Here is an 18,152-nt window from a genome sequence, read left to right as displayed (position 1 = left end):
AAGACCCTGTACTTTGAACTGATGTCACAAATCCTTGGGATTCTCAGCCTGATTTCTTTTGCAACCTGATGTAACTTAGACTTCAAGTTGATGACCCTGAGCTTTAAAAATAAACTGTATGGTGCTTTATGACTTGTTTATGGCTTTGACATTCATTATCGCATGGAATTCTCCCCAAATCCCTGAGGCTGGTTGATCCCCACTCTGCCGTTAAGGAACCTGAGCTTCAGTGAGCTTAAACAAGTCGGAGACAGACATTAATTACTGTGCTAGGGTGACATAATGAAGTAGAGTGGGATGATTCGTTTCAAATTCCGGAACTTCAACAAGGTGTTTATTTCCCCTGAGTGTCCATTTCTCATCTCTGAGACGAGGCTACTGAGTTGGGTTGCCGTGAAGCATGCAGATGCCAGGAGGTACATGGTAGGAAGTGAATTCCATTTCTCTCAGCTTCTTCCCGTAGAACAAGGCTCTTCTGATCCCAATTGAGATCAGTTCCTTTTACTTCTGCTTTATTATTTTTAACAACTTACTTTAGGATTGATTAAAGAGAATCTAAAGTGACGAGAGCTCTTCTTCCAATGTATCTGGTTTTAAGTTGTTTCTCCATATAATTCAAGGTGTGGCCAGGTCATAAGGATCTGTGTTAGATACACTCTGCTTTTCTGCTGGAGTGTTCATTACAGGAGGAATCCCAGGAAGCACCCCTTTGTCCCAGGTAGTTCCCTTCCAGGGAGCATGGGGGAGGAGTGTCTGTGGATGTACTTCTGTGCTATAGTTTTCTCCATCACAGAATGGGGTTAGGACCATCATAATGTTAGTAGATTCAAGTTCTGAAAGTGTGTGGTATTTCCTGCTAATGTTGCCTAAAAGGGAGTGATTCAGGGTAGAGAAGCTGTTATTCATTATTTTCAGTCCTCCTTTCCAGAGGGACTGTTGGTTTGAGGTCTTTGCCTCATTTGTCTCCTGAAATCTGTGTCTCCTTAACGGGGACCAGAGTCGTTTCCTGTGCACACGGTGTTATGCATTTGGCCTGGGATTTGGCTTTCCATCATTTTGTCTGTGTGTTCTAACACACCATAAATCTTTGTGGTGTAGTTTGTATATTAAGCCCTAAAAGAGATCACTTTGAAATTTGACAGGTACGTCTCTGAAAAACATAGAGCTCTACCGTGCTAAATTTGATTCTCTGTGTTTGCTATAGAATATTTCACAGCTTACCTAGTATATGATGAGTAACAAAAGCCTTTTGAAGCCTTTCCTGTGTATTTTGATTTGTGGTTTTACTTTTCTCCCCATAATCAGCGCTGGAAATTACAATTACAATATTCCTGTTAATAAGCACACACCTACCAATGTCAAATTCTCTCTGGAAATCAAGTAAGTGCATAACTGTAGAAAATAATTCTGCTCTGTCACTATTTGAATAGCAAGTCTGAACTTACCTCCCAATTTGATCAGTAAGTTGGAGGGTGGGAAGTTATCAGTCCGTGTCAACTGCTGCTGTTTGGGTTGAGAGGTGGGCCAGCTTGGGGGAGGAATCCTCAAAATGAAGGTTGGGGTCTTCCAGCCTCCCTCAGTGGAATGGAAAGACTGTGGGCTTCACACTCACACCTGTAAAATGGGAGTGCCCTTGGGTTTGATGCTCACAAGCTGCAGACTGCCCCTGTGTCCCTTCGAATTGGGGTGGAGGCAAGAGGAATAGCATAGCCCCCTGGGCAGGGAGCTGCCCATTTTTGTGAGCTCCTGTCAGCAGTGCTAACGCAGACACCACCCCCTTCCCCAGAGGAGTTCAAGGAGTCAGAGTTTAGAGTCGGGCAGACCAGGGTCCAGATTTTGTCGCTGCCACTTAACTAATTCTATAACCTTTTGGAGAAACCACTTATCCTCTCTGAGCTGTTTTTATCTATAAAATGAGTTTGAAATAATACCATAAGAAGTAGAGCTGCTGTGGGAATCACTGTTAATAGTAGTGAAATTAGTAACTACCATTTGCTGAGCACAGAGCATATGCCAGACACTCTCCACCTTAATAGTGGGTCATATAATCCTCACAGTAACCCTCGAGTTCGGTTTTTCCTTTCTAGTTTATATTTCTCAGATGGGAACACTTAGGTTTGGAGAGATCAAACACACTTGTTCCGAAAGCCACAGCTAGTAAGCCATGGAGCTGGGTTTGAAACTCAGCCCATCCTTTAAACCATCACTTTCCTGCCTTCCTGATGAAATGAGAGATGTAAGAATATTGCCCCTTCCTGGCACATAGTAGGTGCTTCATAAATGGTAGCTTTTATTATGACTACCTTTCCTTCAAAATCACAAAGCTCTAATTTAATCTATTCTTACCAACTATTTAAAATAATTACGGTACTTTAAGACTTTGACCCACTTCACTCAAATTATGCAGTGAGCTACTCACCAGGGAGATAGATGTTTGTGTGTGTGTGTGTCTCTCTAGATTGTCGTCTCTCCTTCTCTGCCCCCTCCACGTTTCCTCTCACCTTCCCTTTCCTCTGTCCTCCGCTCTCATCCTCTGCTTCCCCAGCTCTCTCCCTCCTCCTCCATCCATTTGCCACTGCTCTGCCCCGTCCTCTGTTTCACTCAGGCTTCAGACTCTTTCTCTCATCAACTTTGCTTCTACAGTGAGTTGATGACACTGGACCCAACTGCTTGCCTTGGAAAGTTTTGTTTCAAGCAGCAAATATTTTGTGACTCAGAACGCATCACATTTCACACAGAGCAAGAGCTAAATGAACTATCTTCTACACTCCCTGAGTAGCCTGGAATAGCCTTTCGTCATTCATTCCTAGCTTCGATGGAAGGAAATAAGCCAAAATGGTGTATCTCCTGAAGTGGCAGAAGACCATCTTGAGCCACTGAATCAGGCTTTTTAGTTTAAGAACCGTTTTCCTAATATGGGTGACTTAAAAATAACACACATACTCAACTGAGATTGTAGGTTGTCCCACTTGTGCAAAAAGATCACTTCCAAAGACAGATGGATCTCATCCTCTTGGTAATAATTAATGGGTTAACCTCCAGAGGAGAATCATTCTTTCTGGCAGGACTTCCACTCTGATAGCTGTGATGGTAGGTAAATTCTAACAGGACTCAGCCCCACATCCCTTCCTGTTTGTTTACCTTGTTGCTTCAAACAGTATGTACTCAGATCAGGGGTTTGTAGAATCCGAAATCCTGGAAACTTCAAGTAGATGCAAATTCATTTGCCAGTGAAAAGAGAAGGGATATCTCCAAAACTGATTTTATTTATTTATTTATTTATTTATTTATTTATTTATTTATTTATTTGAGAGCACGAGCAGGCGGAGGAGCAGAGGGAGAGGGAGAGAGAGAATCTCAAGCAGTCTCCTTGCTGAGCATGGAGCTTGATCTCATGACCCTGAGACCATGACCTGAGCCGAAACCAAGAGTCAGATACTTAATTGCCTGAACCACCCAGGTGCCCCCAAAAGTTATTTTAAGATCTATGGTGATAAGAACTTCTGCTGCTGGGGTGATTTCAGTGATGAGATTAGGTTAGAGACTGTCATATGCTCCCTCAGGTTGTTTTGATGGGTTCAGGCTGCCGTAACAAAACCACCATAGCCTGAGTGCCTTAACAAACATTTACTTTCCCCCGTTCTGGGGGTTGGGAAGCCCCATGTGGAGGCTCCGGCAGATTTGGTGTCTGGTGAGGGTCTGCCTCCTGTTTCATAGAAGGCCGGTCACTGTGTCTACCTGGCAAAGGAGCAAGAGAGCTCTCTGAGGTCCTTTTGGAAGAGCAGTGATCGCACTCATGAGGGCTCCACGCTCAAGACCTAATCACTTCCCATAGGCTCTACCTCCCAACACATCACACTGGAGGTTAGGATTTTAGCATATGAATTTGGGGGAGGGGAACACGAACATTGTCTATCACAGTAATCATCCGAGACTGAGTTTCTTTCTGTAATAAGGAGATGTGAACAGGCGTATTGGCATCGATGAGCTTTGTGTAATAACATGCCTACATGTAACCTAATGGTGTCCCAGGCACGTCCCCACTGGTACCCCCTTTTATCAAGGTGTGGTTTAGCATAGCTGGTAACGGCTTTCCCTTTGCTCTTTCTTTCTTTGTCTTTCGAAGCACAACAGAGCCATTGATAGTCTTCCAGTGCAAATTCACCCTTGGAAATATATGTTTCCATGGCAAAAGGGGAGCCAAAGGGATACAAAGCCGCCAAGAAGTCTCCCAAGAGATGACACAGGTAACGGTTTCCAGCCCCTGGGCATTCCGTCCCCGTTCCTGAAGAAGTGTGTCTAGAATTGTGGCACAGCCTCTGTTCCCTACATGAGAGGGGAGCCATGAGCTGCCCATCAGGGTTTCTCCTCGCTGGCTGACCTGAATCACAGGGCTTTGCTCAGCGTCTTCCAGGTGTCCTTCAGAGGCTGCAGACTGCTTTAGCAACTCCTCTCAAAAGCTGTCGCCACAGATACCTTTCCTAGAGGAGTCAAAGAAATGCTTTCTCAGACTATAGTCTTTCCCACGGAGTGTAACATGTGGTTATGAAATGGATCTCTCTTTCATTCATTATTTAGGGCTATCAGCACATTTGGAGCCTCGCTGTGGCCCCATTCTTTGACAGCATGTACCATTTCCGTGTAGCTGCACCGGTAAGCTTGCTTGCTTTTCTTTTCTTTTTCTTTCTCTTTCTTTCTTTCTTTCTTTCTTTCTTTCTTTCTTTCTTTTTCTTTCTTTCTTTCTTTCTTTCTTTCTTTCTTTCTTTCTTTCTTTCTTTCTTTCTTTCTTTCTTTCTTTCTTTCTTTCTTTCTTTTTCTTCCTCTCTCTCTCTCTTTCTTTCTTTCTTTCTCTCTCTCTCTCTTTCTTTCTTTCTTTCTTCTTTTTTGCCTTTTTCTTTCCAGGGAGAAAGAAATTAAATCAATTAATCCATCAATTACTTTAACTAATTCTCACATTAATCATTCCTTTTTTCTTCTCTGTTCTGACAGGATTTAGCGGACTGTTCAACGGATCCTTATTTTGCGGGGATATTCTTTACAGATTACTTCTTTTACTTCTATCGCCACTGTGTCTAATTTATTCGAGTTTGGCTGAGGACTTTGCCAAAGAAAAATACTCAGAAATATGGTCAACAGAAACATAGCCTCTTGCAATTTCTTTCTTCTCTTTGAAAAAATTCACATTTATTGCCATAAGACTTCTTCAGGCTTTGGCTTCCAACAGTTTTGAGCCATTAATGAGGAGAATAAAGTGTTTGCTGCAACTTGAGATATGTGGTCTTTGATTTTACTGGGACAATGAAGAAAACATTTCTTGAAGAGACAGCACAGTTGGGCTTGAAAATACGGCTTCTGGTATTAAGGAGTCTTATGAGGTCAAAGAGGCAGGTCTAACTTTACTTTGTGCGATGTGTTTCTTACTGTAGCTTTTGAGAAAAATAAAAAGGCTCATTTCAGCCATGTCAGCTTGGACCCACTAAGCAGACTCTTGAGATGTGTGATATGGTGTGTGTTAGGGGGATGGATGGGTGTTGTCTGATAGCTGAGCTCACATTTATGCAAACTATTGCTATGTGTTTGTGGGAAAGAAGGAGTGGGAGGGAGGGAGGGAGAGAACTGTATACACTAGAGTACAGTACGTAGCTTGCTAATGAATTGGATTTAAGAGAAAAAGTTGCAATTTTACCCTATAATGCTTGACGGACACTAAGTGTTCTGTTCTCTCTTGTGAAGCACTAACTTGTGACAAGTCTTTTAAGGGAACCCAGATAATGTAGGCCCAGAGAGTTACATTTACTCTTCCAGGTGTCATTGTTTTTGGTTTTTGTTTTGTTTTTCCTCACATACGAGGGCTCCTCTTACAGGGCATTTGTAACCATCACCATTGTTTACAGCTAAATTAGCTTTTGGATACTTCTCTCTGGCTTATGGGTACGTCTGTATGCGTTCCCCAACTCAGGGTGGCCAGAAATCCTCTAGCTGGAGACTATCAACCATGTCTTATATTTTCTGTATTCCGATGTTTTGACATTTGGGGATCTGGTCTCTAGTGGGACTCTACCTCCTAGGGTTAGACAATTCCTAGAGAGAGTAAACAACTTGCCCATGAGTGCTTTTCAAATAACAAACCAACCAGTCCAGAGTCCACACTGCAACCCACCTCCTGTGTCAGGCTCTCACACTCCACCTGCCCTAACCACATCAGGGACAGGTACCAGACAACTAGGCACAGCCCCTGTATCCCAGAGCCTGCTAAAATTATTCGAACAAGCCAATCCCCAGCCTGTTCACCCTGCCTCACCTGTTCCTTCCCATAGAAACCACAATAAAGGCCCTTGCCCATAGCTTCCTCAGCCTCCTGACTGACCCTGGTGCTTCCTTAGTGTGCCCCCCGCCCCAACATGTGGCATATCCCCTTCTCTTGGGAACTGTAACAAACTATCTTTCTATCTTTTCAATGGCAATCATTGGCCATTCCCATACCTCAAATTTTCTATTAATACACTGTATCTTAGGACATGGAGATTTGAGCCCGTCTAGCTCTAGTTCCAGGTGACAAGGCTGCTGAGTGGCTGGCCTTCCCCTATCTTACTGTTGGCCTGGGAGTCAGTTGGGAGATGAGAGTATTTGATGTTTTTTTCTTTACCTTAATTAACAGTGATGATCAGTAGTGGTAACACATCCTCCTCTTCCTTATTTTCAAATATTACTAAACCTGTGCCACGTGAATGGAAATTGTGAGACCCCACCTATTAAGAAAAGAAGAGATATGGTCTTTGCTCTCCCAGAAGGCATTTTGAAATGAACTCAATGATACAGAGGTAGTTTAGCCCAGTAGGACCCGACACTTTGGATCCCAACAGTCCATGCCTTGAGTTCAAATCCTGGCCTTATCTGTGTACCCTTGGGCAGGATATTTAACTTCTCAAAGCCTCAACTTCCTCTTTTAAGGAAGAGGAGAGTGAGTATCTAGACAGGATTACATGAGTTAAATATGTCAAGCACAGATAGGCTGTAAATAAATATAAGCTATTATTGTTACAACTGCACATAACAGAATCATTATAAAGATTACAATGGGATCAGAAAGGGATTGAGTCACGGACCACTCACACGTACATCAAGGCACGTTTGTCGACTGTCAAAACCAAACTTCAGCTACAGCATACGCATATGTGTTACATAATGTTTGTATTTTTTCTGTATTTGGAAAATTGTTCCCCCTTTTACTAACTGCATAGCCTTTGTGGAAAATTAAATAAGGTAGTTAATTCTTGGGAGGAGGATTTCAGGATTCCTGCAATTGCCTGGATTCAAATTCAGACTTGGTTGTCCTCAGTTGTCATACCAGTCTATCCAGCATGCCCTGCATCTAGAGCCTTCATTTTTCCATTCCATTTTTTCATAGCATCCCAGGTGTTTGGTGTGGGAGAGACTCCATTAATTTGACTCTTCCGCTCGGAAAGGAATCTGGTCAGCAGCAGGATTACAGAGTTCTTTCCAGCACACAGACGCCGTGCTCTTATTCACGCACTTACGTTCCCGATAACATGGGGGCTTCAGATACTTAATGTAGCTCAGTAACATTGCCAAAAGAGGATTTCTCTCAAATAAGTACTGTTTTCAAATTAAATTCTATAACAAAACCAAAAGTCTTTTCCCCACCACAACACAACACAACACAACACAACACAGCACAACACAACACAACACAAAAGGATGTACTACAGGAGACGGTGTTGAAAGTCTTCAGAGAGGGAGGATTTAACACAGTGAACAGACCTGTGGCAGTCTGTGGCATCCCGGGATTTGTTAAGCCTACTAGGTGAATAAACTCTGCTGGAAGATTCTCTTTGTATTTGAAGCACTTCTCCAGTTGTGAGATGTCCACTGTGGACCATGCTGCTTCAGGTCAAAAGATTTTTCCTTATGCCCGAGAATTGCCTGACTCTCTACTGGAATATCCCCAAATTTAAGTAATGTCTATAAATCTTTCTCCCCAAAGCTCATAACCTCACTCTAATCATAAGCAAAACCTCAGACAAATCCAAACAGAGTGACATTCTATGAAATACCTGACCAATACTCCTTAAAATCCTCAAGGTTATCAAAAACAAGGGAAGTCTGGGAAACTGTCAAAGGCATGAGGAGCTTAAGGAGGCATGAATTCGCTGTGTACCCTGGATGGGAGCCTGGCACCAAAAAGGGGTAGCAGATAAAAACCAAGGACATTTCAATAAAGTATGGACTTTCATAAATGTATCAATGTTGGTTCATTTATTGTGAAAGATGTTAATAATAGGGGGAATGAGGTGTGGAGTTTATGGGAACTCTGTGTACTAGCCTCACAATTTTTCTATAAATCTAAATATCTAAAATTAAAAAAATTATTTTAAAAAAGTCAGAAAAGAAGTCTATATAAGAGCTGGGCTGCATCACATGCTGCCACCCTGCCATTTGTGATAACATAGGATAAGTTCAATCCTGAAAAACAGGTATAATTTAACCTCAGGTCACTTATATCTTAGTTACAGTATATGAAATACAGTAACTACTTTGCCAATTTTTGTCAGATTCTGCATATCAATTTAATTACCTGCCCCCAATGTCAGAAAATGCTATATAATATAAAATATAAACACTATAAAATATAACACAATCACATAATCTAAACAAGTAGAATTATGATAATTTTATGAGTTCTATTAAAGAAACTCTACAAGATTTTGAAAGTTCTATCAGATTTTTAGACAACCAAATCATAAAAATTCACTTAAAAATTTGCATGCATGAGTTCAACCCTGCAGCATTTAAAAGAAAAAAAAATGTAGAGCTCTTAACCTACCTCTTTTCCCATTTTTATTTTTACTTCTTTTGCCTAAACAATTTTGGGATTTCAACTTTAATGGCAGATTCCCAGCAACACATTATTAAAGATTTCCAACAGAAGAGCAAAAAAGCCATTCTGTTGGCAGTTTACAAAGCCCTTCCCAAACCTCCTCTGGCTGGATTCTCAAAACAACCTCGTGATGTTGGCCATGAGGGGACTTCCACTGCCCCATTCTGCAGATAAAGAAACTAAGGCACAAAGAGGTTAAGTAAGAACAAGAGATGAGCCAGGTTTTCTGGTGCTACATTTCATCCCTTTCCCCTATATGACCTATCTTCTTCAGTGTGGACACCACACAAGACTTAAGCCTGGGTGGCCCCAACACCGGGAGTATATTTCTCACAGTGCTGGAGACTGGACGTCCAGCAGGCTCAGCATCTGGCAAGGGCTCGATCTTTGTGTTGCACACAGTTGCCTTCTCGCTGTGTCTCTGTGCAGGCAGGTGGAGAGAGAGAAAGAGGGAGGAATCAGGCTCTTTGGTGTCTCTTTTTCGAAGGGCACTAATCCCATCATGAGGGTTCTCTCCTCATGATGTCACCTAAACCTAATTACCTCCCAGATGCCCCATCTCCACAGACCTGGATACTGGGGCTTCAACATAGGAATTCCAAAGGGAGACGACTCAGTAGCATTACATCACTTACCCTTAGGAAATGTTTTCCTTTCTTCATGACTCTTTGGAGTTGCAAGAGATCACCAACTCAGATATGGACCCACCCAAAAGGCATTAACAGGCCAATGGCTCCAGTAAGTGATGTTTACACTCACCAGGTCTTGTAAACTGAGAGGATTTATTTGAGACCATTGAGTTGCGACCCCAGAGTTGAGAGAAGGCAGAGGGAGAGAGAGGAGGGGACTCTCCAGTGGCCACTCAGTTCCGTCCGTTGATATTGCACTGGGGCTGAAGGGCTCACTTAAGAAGGCTAACTACCAGCCGCAGGCCGAGGAACACTTGAGGAAAATCTTCACTCGCAAAGCTAAAAGCATTTGGGCTTTCATTTCTTCAAGGACACGTGTCATTGATTTTTGTGTCTGATTCTGAAGAGCCAGATGAGCTCTTAAGCAGTACCCGAGGATTCAGAATCTAGTGCATTTTTCATGGTGGTTGTCAGAAGCTTGCAGCATCGGGGACCCCCAATTTCCCCGCGGTGCTCCGCATCCAACCAACCCCATCTTTCCTTGGCTGGGTTCCGTGAATGGGGAAAGTCTTCTTCACGTAACTGGAGGGAAGGGTGGGTTCCAGAGATCACAGTCTCAATCCTTCAATGTCTCCATGGCCCCACCCGCATATAAATGAGATCACATTTGAGAAAGACTCCCGATAACACGTCTTGGCCAGAACTGAGTTCTCAAGCCATTTTTGGCCGCACCAGTCTGACCTCCTGTTTAACTGCAGAGGAACTGGAAAAAGAACCGGAGTCAGAACCAGGAAACCCGGTTTGGGGCCTGACTCAATAATTGGCCTGTGGTGTCATCTCGGGTACTTCACTCTCCCGGGTGCAGAATCAGACCCAGGATCGTCCTGCCACATAAGTCATTGAGAACACTGAAGTCCAAACTGACGTGACGTGGCAAGTCTCGTGAGGCGGCAGGTGCTGTGGGAACACCGCAAGATTACATTAAGAAGGGTCCTTGGGAAGACATTATTTTGAACAAGTAAATAAGCTGGGAATCCTTACTTCTTTTGATGAGCTTCAGTCCATTATGCTCAGGGGAAGTGACTTACCTTTCCATTCGCCATCTTCTTCATGTGGAAACCATGTTGCCTAGCACACAGTAGATGCTCAATTAACATTTATGAAGTGAAAGGTGGGTAAATAAAAAATTTCCTCATATTTGCCAGGGTATATGGCAAGATGGCACAGTAAGCCAGATTTGAATTGTTCTTTCACTGTGGTTTTTTTTTTTTATTGTTATGATTTGGAATAATAGGATGTTATTACTCTTCTCCAAACACCTTTAAGTCACTTCTAAATGACTTCCAATAGAAACGAGGAAATCACACAGCCCATTGCGTGTTAGAAGATTTCAGACCCTGATAGTCAGCTACTGCCTATTATTCGTGATTTATATTTATACCGCTGAATTTTTTTTCATAAAGCACAACTGCAGAAGAATCTAAATTAATTGCAGATTAATTATAAAGCACTTAGTGAATGTTTCATATTAGATCCAAACATGGAGTATTACGACAGCAATTAGGCTGCTGTGGTTTTCCCCCTGAAGTGAGTCGTAAGACCTCAGGCCTGTCATCCTATACGATTACTGAAAAACATTTCCCTCTAGGGTGGATATTCTTGGCTCTCAAGAGCAGTCCCTGGAATGATCTGCAGTAGAGAAGCTACTCAGGATTATGTTAAGAAGCAAAAGCCTTCATTACTTCACAAGGGGCCCGCTGACCTCTGGGAAGACACTCCACTGTAGATCATCTTTCACACATTGGGCCCCGAGCGCTGGTAACAGTTGGCTCATTCTCGCTCTTTCACTGAGACATTTGGGGAGGTCTTCCTGTGTGCCAGACTCCAGGGAACGAGGGGAGCAGGGCATCATTCCGGACCCTCCTGAGGCATCCCCCATCTGGTGCACCAGCCAGATGGCCGCCCAGTTAGCCACGAGAAGCCCGACAACACGAGAAGCGCTCTAACAAGCATCAAAGTTGTGCTGGGAGTGGACAGGGCAGGGGTGCTAAGGCCGCCTCTCAGGTACATGGGCCGGAGGATGGAAGGGGAGGCTTCCAGCAGGGAAGAGACATCTGAGCTATCTGGCTCTGAAAGAATGGAATATGGTTTTGGGTTTTGTCTGTTGTTTCTTTTTTAAACAGAAATTTAAAAAAAAAAGGTAGAGGTTACATATGAATCAATTCTTGATAAGAAAGAATCTGATTTTAAGTGCACCAGGAACTGCCAAGAGAATAATTACCACCCCCACCCACCTGAGCCAGCCCTTCTGCTAGCTTTGCTCACAGGAGAGGCACTCCTGTTTCTGAAAGACACCCCTTCTTTTCCTCAGCTCCGAGAGCCAGCCATCTGTCCCAGGAGATTCAAGGGAACTGTGGGAAAAGCACAACACGTTGGGTGGGGCTTGGGGTGACTCAGGGAACTGGCAGTGAGCTTGTGGGTGGGGAGGCTGCGCCTCAGGACCGTGACTGACTCATCCACAGGGAGCGTGCTCTCCATGCTCGGGGCGCCATCAGTATTTGCGCCGTGGCCGAGGCCCGGCTCTCGGTAGCGTCTGCCTACAAGGCTTATGGTCACTCTGCCCATTTTAAAGTAAAGAGTTTTTCCTGCCTCAAGAAAATTTACTTCTCATTTTGATACCTCAGGTGCTCATGGTGGGAAGAGCTGGGAGTATCTCTTAAAAGTCCTCCCCGTATGACTTGCCCGAGAACGAGGCTCGCACGAGGGAAGTGGAGCTGAGCGACCACCAGGACACATTTCGGACGGGTCGAGCCCGGCTCAGCCGTCCACCTGGGCTGTGATGAGCTGTGGCCGGGTGAGAGGGTGGTGCGCGGCGGCCCCCTCGGACCGGGCGCGGGCGTGGAGGCGTCTGTCGGCGGGGAATGTGGAAGGGAAGGGAAGCTTCTTCAGGACAGCCGCTTTCCCTCATCGGGTCCCCATTTTTCTGAGACGCAGACATGATTCCTGTTTCCATTTCACCGAAGATTTAGGGTTACGTCCGAGACCCTGCAAGTAGTAGGTGACACACGTGGAGTCTGAGACCCGAGATCCCACTTGTTTCCTCTGCACGGTTCTGTCCACCGTGGAATGAGCTGCTCTCCCTTCCTCGAGCATGGCAATCTTATCTAGTTTTCATTGTCAAGGGTTTAATGGTGCCACCTCCATGTTTTAAGGAAACGATCAGTGGTGATCTGGAAGGCGCCGGTCAAGGAAGCAAAGCCGAACCACGGCTCCCGAGGCGTGCGCCGCTGTCCACGAATGAAGAAGCGAGCGAACGTTCCCGCGCGGCCGCCCTTGGGGAACGGTGGGCCCCGGGCCCGCGGCGCCGGCGGGGCTTCGGGCAGGAGCTGAGGCGGCTGAGAATTTCATTCTTTATAAGTTTGAGTAGCAAAATCCGCGAGCCCGGTAGCGGGTCTTGTTACGAAGCGCCCCGTCTGGGGGCTGAATCTCAGATGTACAGCTCGTGCTTCCACCAACTTAGACTCTTCTGTTCTCGCCTTTGTGTCCCGTATCCCACCAGTCTTGGGGCAGGGGGGAGGGGAGGGAAGGAAAAGTTCATCAATACGATCGCAAAATTGTGCTTCTTTGTCCCTGATGTGACCTGCCTGCAGGACGCAGCCCTCGCGCCCCACCACCCGCCTCCTCCTGGTCCTCCGTGTCCCTGGGGAATGTCCTCCACGCACAGCAGCGGTCCCGGTCCTTCGCTGTGATGGGACAGGTGACATTCTCGTTTCTCATCTGTGGCTCTTTGCGGAGTGGTCTCTGGTAACTGCCAAATTTAGTGGCTCCCCCACGGATCGTGACCAAAGATGCCCCAAGTGGCTGCGGCGGGTGCGACCGCTACTGCCCGCGGGCCTCTGGCCCGCCGGGACCGCGGGCGCCGCCTGCCGCCTCTGCCATTTAAAAGACCCTGGAGACTCACCCCATAGCCAGATGCGCTTAAATCCTAAGTGCTTGTAAATTTTAGAACAAAATGTAAATAAATACATGCAAATGTAGGGGCACTTTTGGACCGAGTTTCTACTGTTATCAAATAGGGCTTTGTTTAATCTTACCTCTGAGGCAGAGTCAAACCAACTCCTATGGAGCCTTTTTAGAGATGCAAATGTACCCCGGGACACACACAGCTCCACCTCAGCTCCCTGGCTCCTGGGCGCAGGAGGATCCTGGTGACCAAGTCCTCCCAGGAAACTCTGTGCACGTTACCCCTGAGAATTGGTGCTTGGCAGCTAACTTCTCAAGGAGGGCGTCTCCTGGCCCTTCCAGTAGGCTAGCTTCCGTTTTTCCTTTGTGGCAGGAGCAAAACCAAACAAATAAAAAATTGAGAATAGCACTGCTCCTGAGAAATACATAAACCCAACTGGGATATTCTCCAATTGAGAAACTTTCTCTCCCCTGACCCAAAGATCTCTGACCTTTGAAGTTTTAGAACAATGCCCAATTATTGAAGTCTGTACACTAATACTTCTTTAATGTGTTTTAGTTTTTTTATTCATGTCTTAGTCACAGACTTTCTGGAACAGACTGTTTTTTAAACAAACCAAATTTAGGACATCTATTTAAATCACTTTTGAAATGCAAAGAATTTTTTTTAAATAGTGATTTATGAATGGCACCATTCCATTTCCATTCTGACACTTTGACAGGTTAATAAATTTATGTGTTCATGTGATTAATTTTTGACCAGGGGACTGGAAGATGGAGAAAATGATATGAGGGACGAGTGTGTGTGTGTGTGTGTGTGTGTGTGTGTGTGCACATAAATTGGAGTCAAGCTAGAATAAGGTAGTAAAATGTTTTCTTCAACCCACTCAGGGTTCCTGGCTGGGTCTCAAAATTAAACTGACAAAGGCAGATTAATAGGAGAGAAGCACACAAATTTAGTGTAAATTTTACAGGACACAGGAGCCTTCATAAGGAAATGAAGGCCTGAAGAAACAGATAAACCTGAGTCTTTTTATGCTACATTTGCTGGGAAGTGGACAGTCATGTAAAAATATGATAGGTCAAAAAGTATGAGGTAAGTGTAGTAAACTGGGGGAAATTGAGCAAGGCCTGTTTGTTCAGATTCTTCTTGGTGGTGTCACTTTGTCTTCAGAGATAAGAACACTCCTTTCCTCCAGGTACAAGTTGGACATCTCTCGCATGGGGGTTTTATGACTTGTTTCCGTAGAGAAGAGCTATGGGAAGAGGGTCCATTTTGCTATTTCTCCAACTCCTTCAGCTTAAAGTATTCAATATGGGGGTCTGGTTCAAGATGGCAACCCACTATCGGTTGGGAACTCAAAACCTGGGGCTTCTCCCCAAGAAGCAAAGGGTTCATACTCAACATTTGGCACCCCAACTTTTAAGATCAGCACTTGGGAGATGAACCCCAAAATATCTAGCTTTGAAGACCATCAGGGCACCTATCCACCAGACCCGTGGGGCTATGGCAAACTGAGTCTCTTAAAGGGACTGTGTGTCGACTCACCTGATCCAGGGCCAGTACAGAAGCAGCCCTTTGAAAAGTCCCCAAACTTTATGTGAAAGAAGCTCATTTCCTAATTTTAAAGTATTGTGCTTAAGTGGCAGGGGCCTGCAGGGATACCCTCCAGGGAGAGAAACTGTTGGATCCCATCTTCCCGTTTTTCCTCCACCTTGCTAAAGCCAACAGGAGGTTTTTTTGTTTCCTTTATCCTTTGGGTGCCATCGCTATATTCCACCTGGTAGGGGCCATCTTCCATGCTATCCCTCTTCCTTGCTAACACCGGCAATCACAGTCTTTTTAAAAAATTTCACCCTTTACTTTTTCTTTTTTTTTCCTTTTTTAAAACTTTTTTTTTCAGTGAGTCCTATCTTTGTACTTCCTCTCTGCCTCACGGCAGCCAGTAGGTGCCATCTTCATGCTCTCCCCTGCCACACTCAAGTGCCAGTATCTCACAGAGGGGAGCTTCTACGCAGGTCTGGTGCCTTGGTTTTTATGTCTGGTGACCTGGTTTCTGTGGCTGCCACTTAGGAGATGTCCCTTGATTGCTTGGATCTGGAGGCGGGGGTGGGGGGTGGGGGGCTTGTGTTCCTGGCCCCAGCGGACTGTAACAATTGGAGAGACAGTTCTTGGCAGACTCCCACACCTAGGGCACTACACAGGCAGCAGACTGAAACACACCTCAGTCTGTCTGAGAAAGAGGCATATTTGCTTTTCTGGGAGCTTTGGCCTGAGAAGCAGGCTTCTGGTTTGGCACACTTATAGGCATCAAAGGGGCTCTTCGGGGAACAGAGGCTGGTGAACAGAATCTTTGCCCTCTCCCTCTGCGTCACCCCGGCTCTCCCTGAATGTTGCAGAAAAGAGCTTATACCCTTCTCTGGTGCCCTGATTTTTGTGGCTGCTACCAGGGGACACATACCTCTATGTTGCCTGGCTCTGGTAGCCAATGGGGCTTACGCTCGCAGGTGGCACAGGACTGTAGCCAATAGAGAGAGAGTTTGCAGTCAGCTAGTGCCCTCAAGGCACAGCAAGACACAATAGACCAAGGATCGTTTTGGAAAGAGTCCTATTTGCTGATCAACTAGCTGCAGCCTGAGGGGCAGGCTTCTAATGCACCACACATTTTTTTTTTAAGATTTATTTATTTATTTGAGAGAGTGAGAATGAGAGAGAGAGAGTACATGAGAGGGGGGAGGGCCAGAGGGAGAAGCAGTCTCCTCGCTGAGCAGGGAGCCCAATGCGGGACTCGATCCCGGGACTCCGGGATCATGACCTGAGCCGAAGGCAGTTGCTTAACCAACTGAGCCACCCAGGCGCCCTAATGCACCACACATTTAAGGCTGGCTGGCACCCTTTCCTGAGACCTTGGAGGGTGGACACTAGCTTCTTGCTCTCCCTCTGTCATCCTCCAGAGCACCAGCATCTCTTGGAGGGGAGCTTTTATAGGTGTCTGGTACTCCAGTTCTTGCATCCGGTGCCTTGGTTTTTGTGGCTGCCGCTTTGGGGATGCCCCTTGATCATCGAGGGGGTGGTGCTTGTGTTCCTGGGTGCCAAGGGACTGTAACAATGGGAGAGACAGTTCTTGGCAGGCTACCACCCCAGGGCCCTACACAGACAGCAGATTGAAACACAAACACAGTCTTTCTGTGAGAGACCTACTTGCTAGTCCTGGAGCTTTAGTTTTAGGAGGAGGTTTCAGGTTCGGTACACAGTTAGAGACTCCAGAGGAGCTCTCCGGGAATGTAGGCCGAGGGACGCCATCTTTGCGCTCTCCCTCGGCCTGGCTACAGCCCACCGGTATCTCAGAAATGAGTTTGTACATGGGTCTGGAGCCCGGATTTTGTGGCTGCAGCCAAGGGGACACCAGACACCTCCAGATCACCTGGCTCTGAGGGCCAGCATGGCTTATGCTTGCAGAAGGTGTATATTTGCATTCTTTGAAAGCCTGAAGGGTCTGACTTCCAATCAGCCTGAATCTAAGGTGCTGATTGAGAGTCTCTCCTTCGCGACACTGACTGGTCCTGGCACACCCTCCACTACCCCGAGCTATTAAAAATAAAATTGGCTGCTTGGACAATCACAAAAGTTTGAGAGACAGCTAATAGCTAGGGCAAGGTTGAGTGATAAGCCTATGCCCTACGGGAGGCCACTGCGTGATGCTGATGCTGTTGGTCCGGGGATCCTCTCCGAATAGCGGATCTTCAGTTTGCCAAGTGTTTTCCTGTGTCATCCCATTCAATTCCTTTTTTTTTTTTTTAGTTTAAATTCAATTGGCCAACATATCATTAGTTTTTGATGTAGTGTTCAATGATTCATTAGTTGGTTGTAACACCCAGTGCTCATCACAACACAACATGGGCCCTCCCTTATACCCATCACCCGGCTACCCCCTCCCCCCACTCCCCCTCCCTTCTGTGACCCTCAGTTTGTTTCCCGGAGTCCAGAGTCTCTCATGGTTCATCTCCCTCTCTGATTTCTTCCCATTCAGTTTTCCCTCCCTTCCCCTGTGGCCCTCTGCACTATTCCTTATGTTCCACATATGGGTGAAACCATATGATAATTGGCTTTCTCTGCTTGACTTACTTCACTTAGCATAATCCCCTCCAGTTCCATCCATGTTGATGCAAATGGTAGGTATTCGTTCTTTCTGCATCCCACTCAATTCTTAGGACAGGCCTGTGAGGCACTTGACACACCCCCATTTCACACAAGTCGAGGCAGGGTCAGTGAGGAAGACAGGCTCGCCTACGCCGGGCAACAGGAGGACCTATACGCATGCATCTGAATCCGGATGTTCCTGCCCGCATGACTACAGCTCCGCTCCACCCATGTGGTGCCTCACGACGCGCCGTGCCAGGACTTTGCCCTTTCAGGGATGGTTCTAGAGCACACGGCTGTGTGTTCCTAGTCCCTGAATCTTGTTATATCTGCTCCTGATGGGGCTTGCTAGCGTGTTTTGGTTGGCGATTTTTCGTCTGACATACTGTCCCTCTCCATACTTTAGCCACAGATGGGTACAAAATTCCTGGCTTCTCATATCTGAATTATAAATATAGGCTTCTTAGTGATGTTTGGAGGCTCAAGGATTGATGGGTACATAGAGGACTGATCTATGAGA

At 45.7% G+C, this 18,152-nt stretch overlaps 1 protein-coding gene and 1 long non-coding RNA gene across 8 annotated transcripts in view; one reads left to right on the top strand and one right to left on the bottom strand.

The window, feature by feature from the left end:
• Window positions 1-5,264, top strand: part of MYRFL (myelin regulatory factor like) — a 113,447-nt gene extending 108,183 nt beyond the window's left edge. For 6 of the 7 annotated variants that reach the window (XM_027593973.1, XM_027593971.2, XM_027593968.2 and 3 more), the window contains 4 exons: window positions 1,306-1,380; window positions 4,127-4,247; window positions 4,579-4,653; window positions 4,990-5,264. In XM_027593973.1, coding sequence (XP_027449774.1) covers window positions 1,306-1,380; window positions 4,127-4,247; window positions 4,579-4,653; window positions 4,990-5,076 — 358 coding nt within the window. In that variant the 3' untranslated portion in view covers window positions 5,077-5,264. The remainder of the gene's footprint in view (window positions 1-1,305; window positions 1,381-4,126; window positions 4,248-4,578; window positions 4,654-4,989) is intronic. The other variant, XM_027593970.2, reaches the window with a different exon arrangement.
• A 4,409-nt stretch (window positions 5,265-9,673) lies between these two features.
• The window catches only part of LOC113921310, a 171,845-nt gene continuing 163,366 nt past the window's right edge, over window positions 9,674-18,152 (bottom strand). The window contains exon 6 of the long non-coding RNA XR_003519637.1: window positions 9,674-10,485. This is a non-coding gene — a long non-coding RNA (uncharacterized LOC113921310). The remainder of the gene's footprint in view (window positions 10,486-18,152) is intronic.

The sequence above is a fragment of the Zalophus californianus genome, chromosome 9 (assembly GCF_009762305.2).
Source record: "Zalophus californianus isolate mZalCal1 chromosome 9, mZalCal1.pri.v2, whole genome shotgun sequence".
NCBI lineage: Eukaryota > Metazoa > Chordata > Mammalia > Carnivora > Otariidae > Zalophus > Zalophus californianus.
This window is presented reverse-complemented; position numbering and strand designations above follow the sequence as displayed.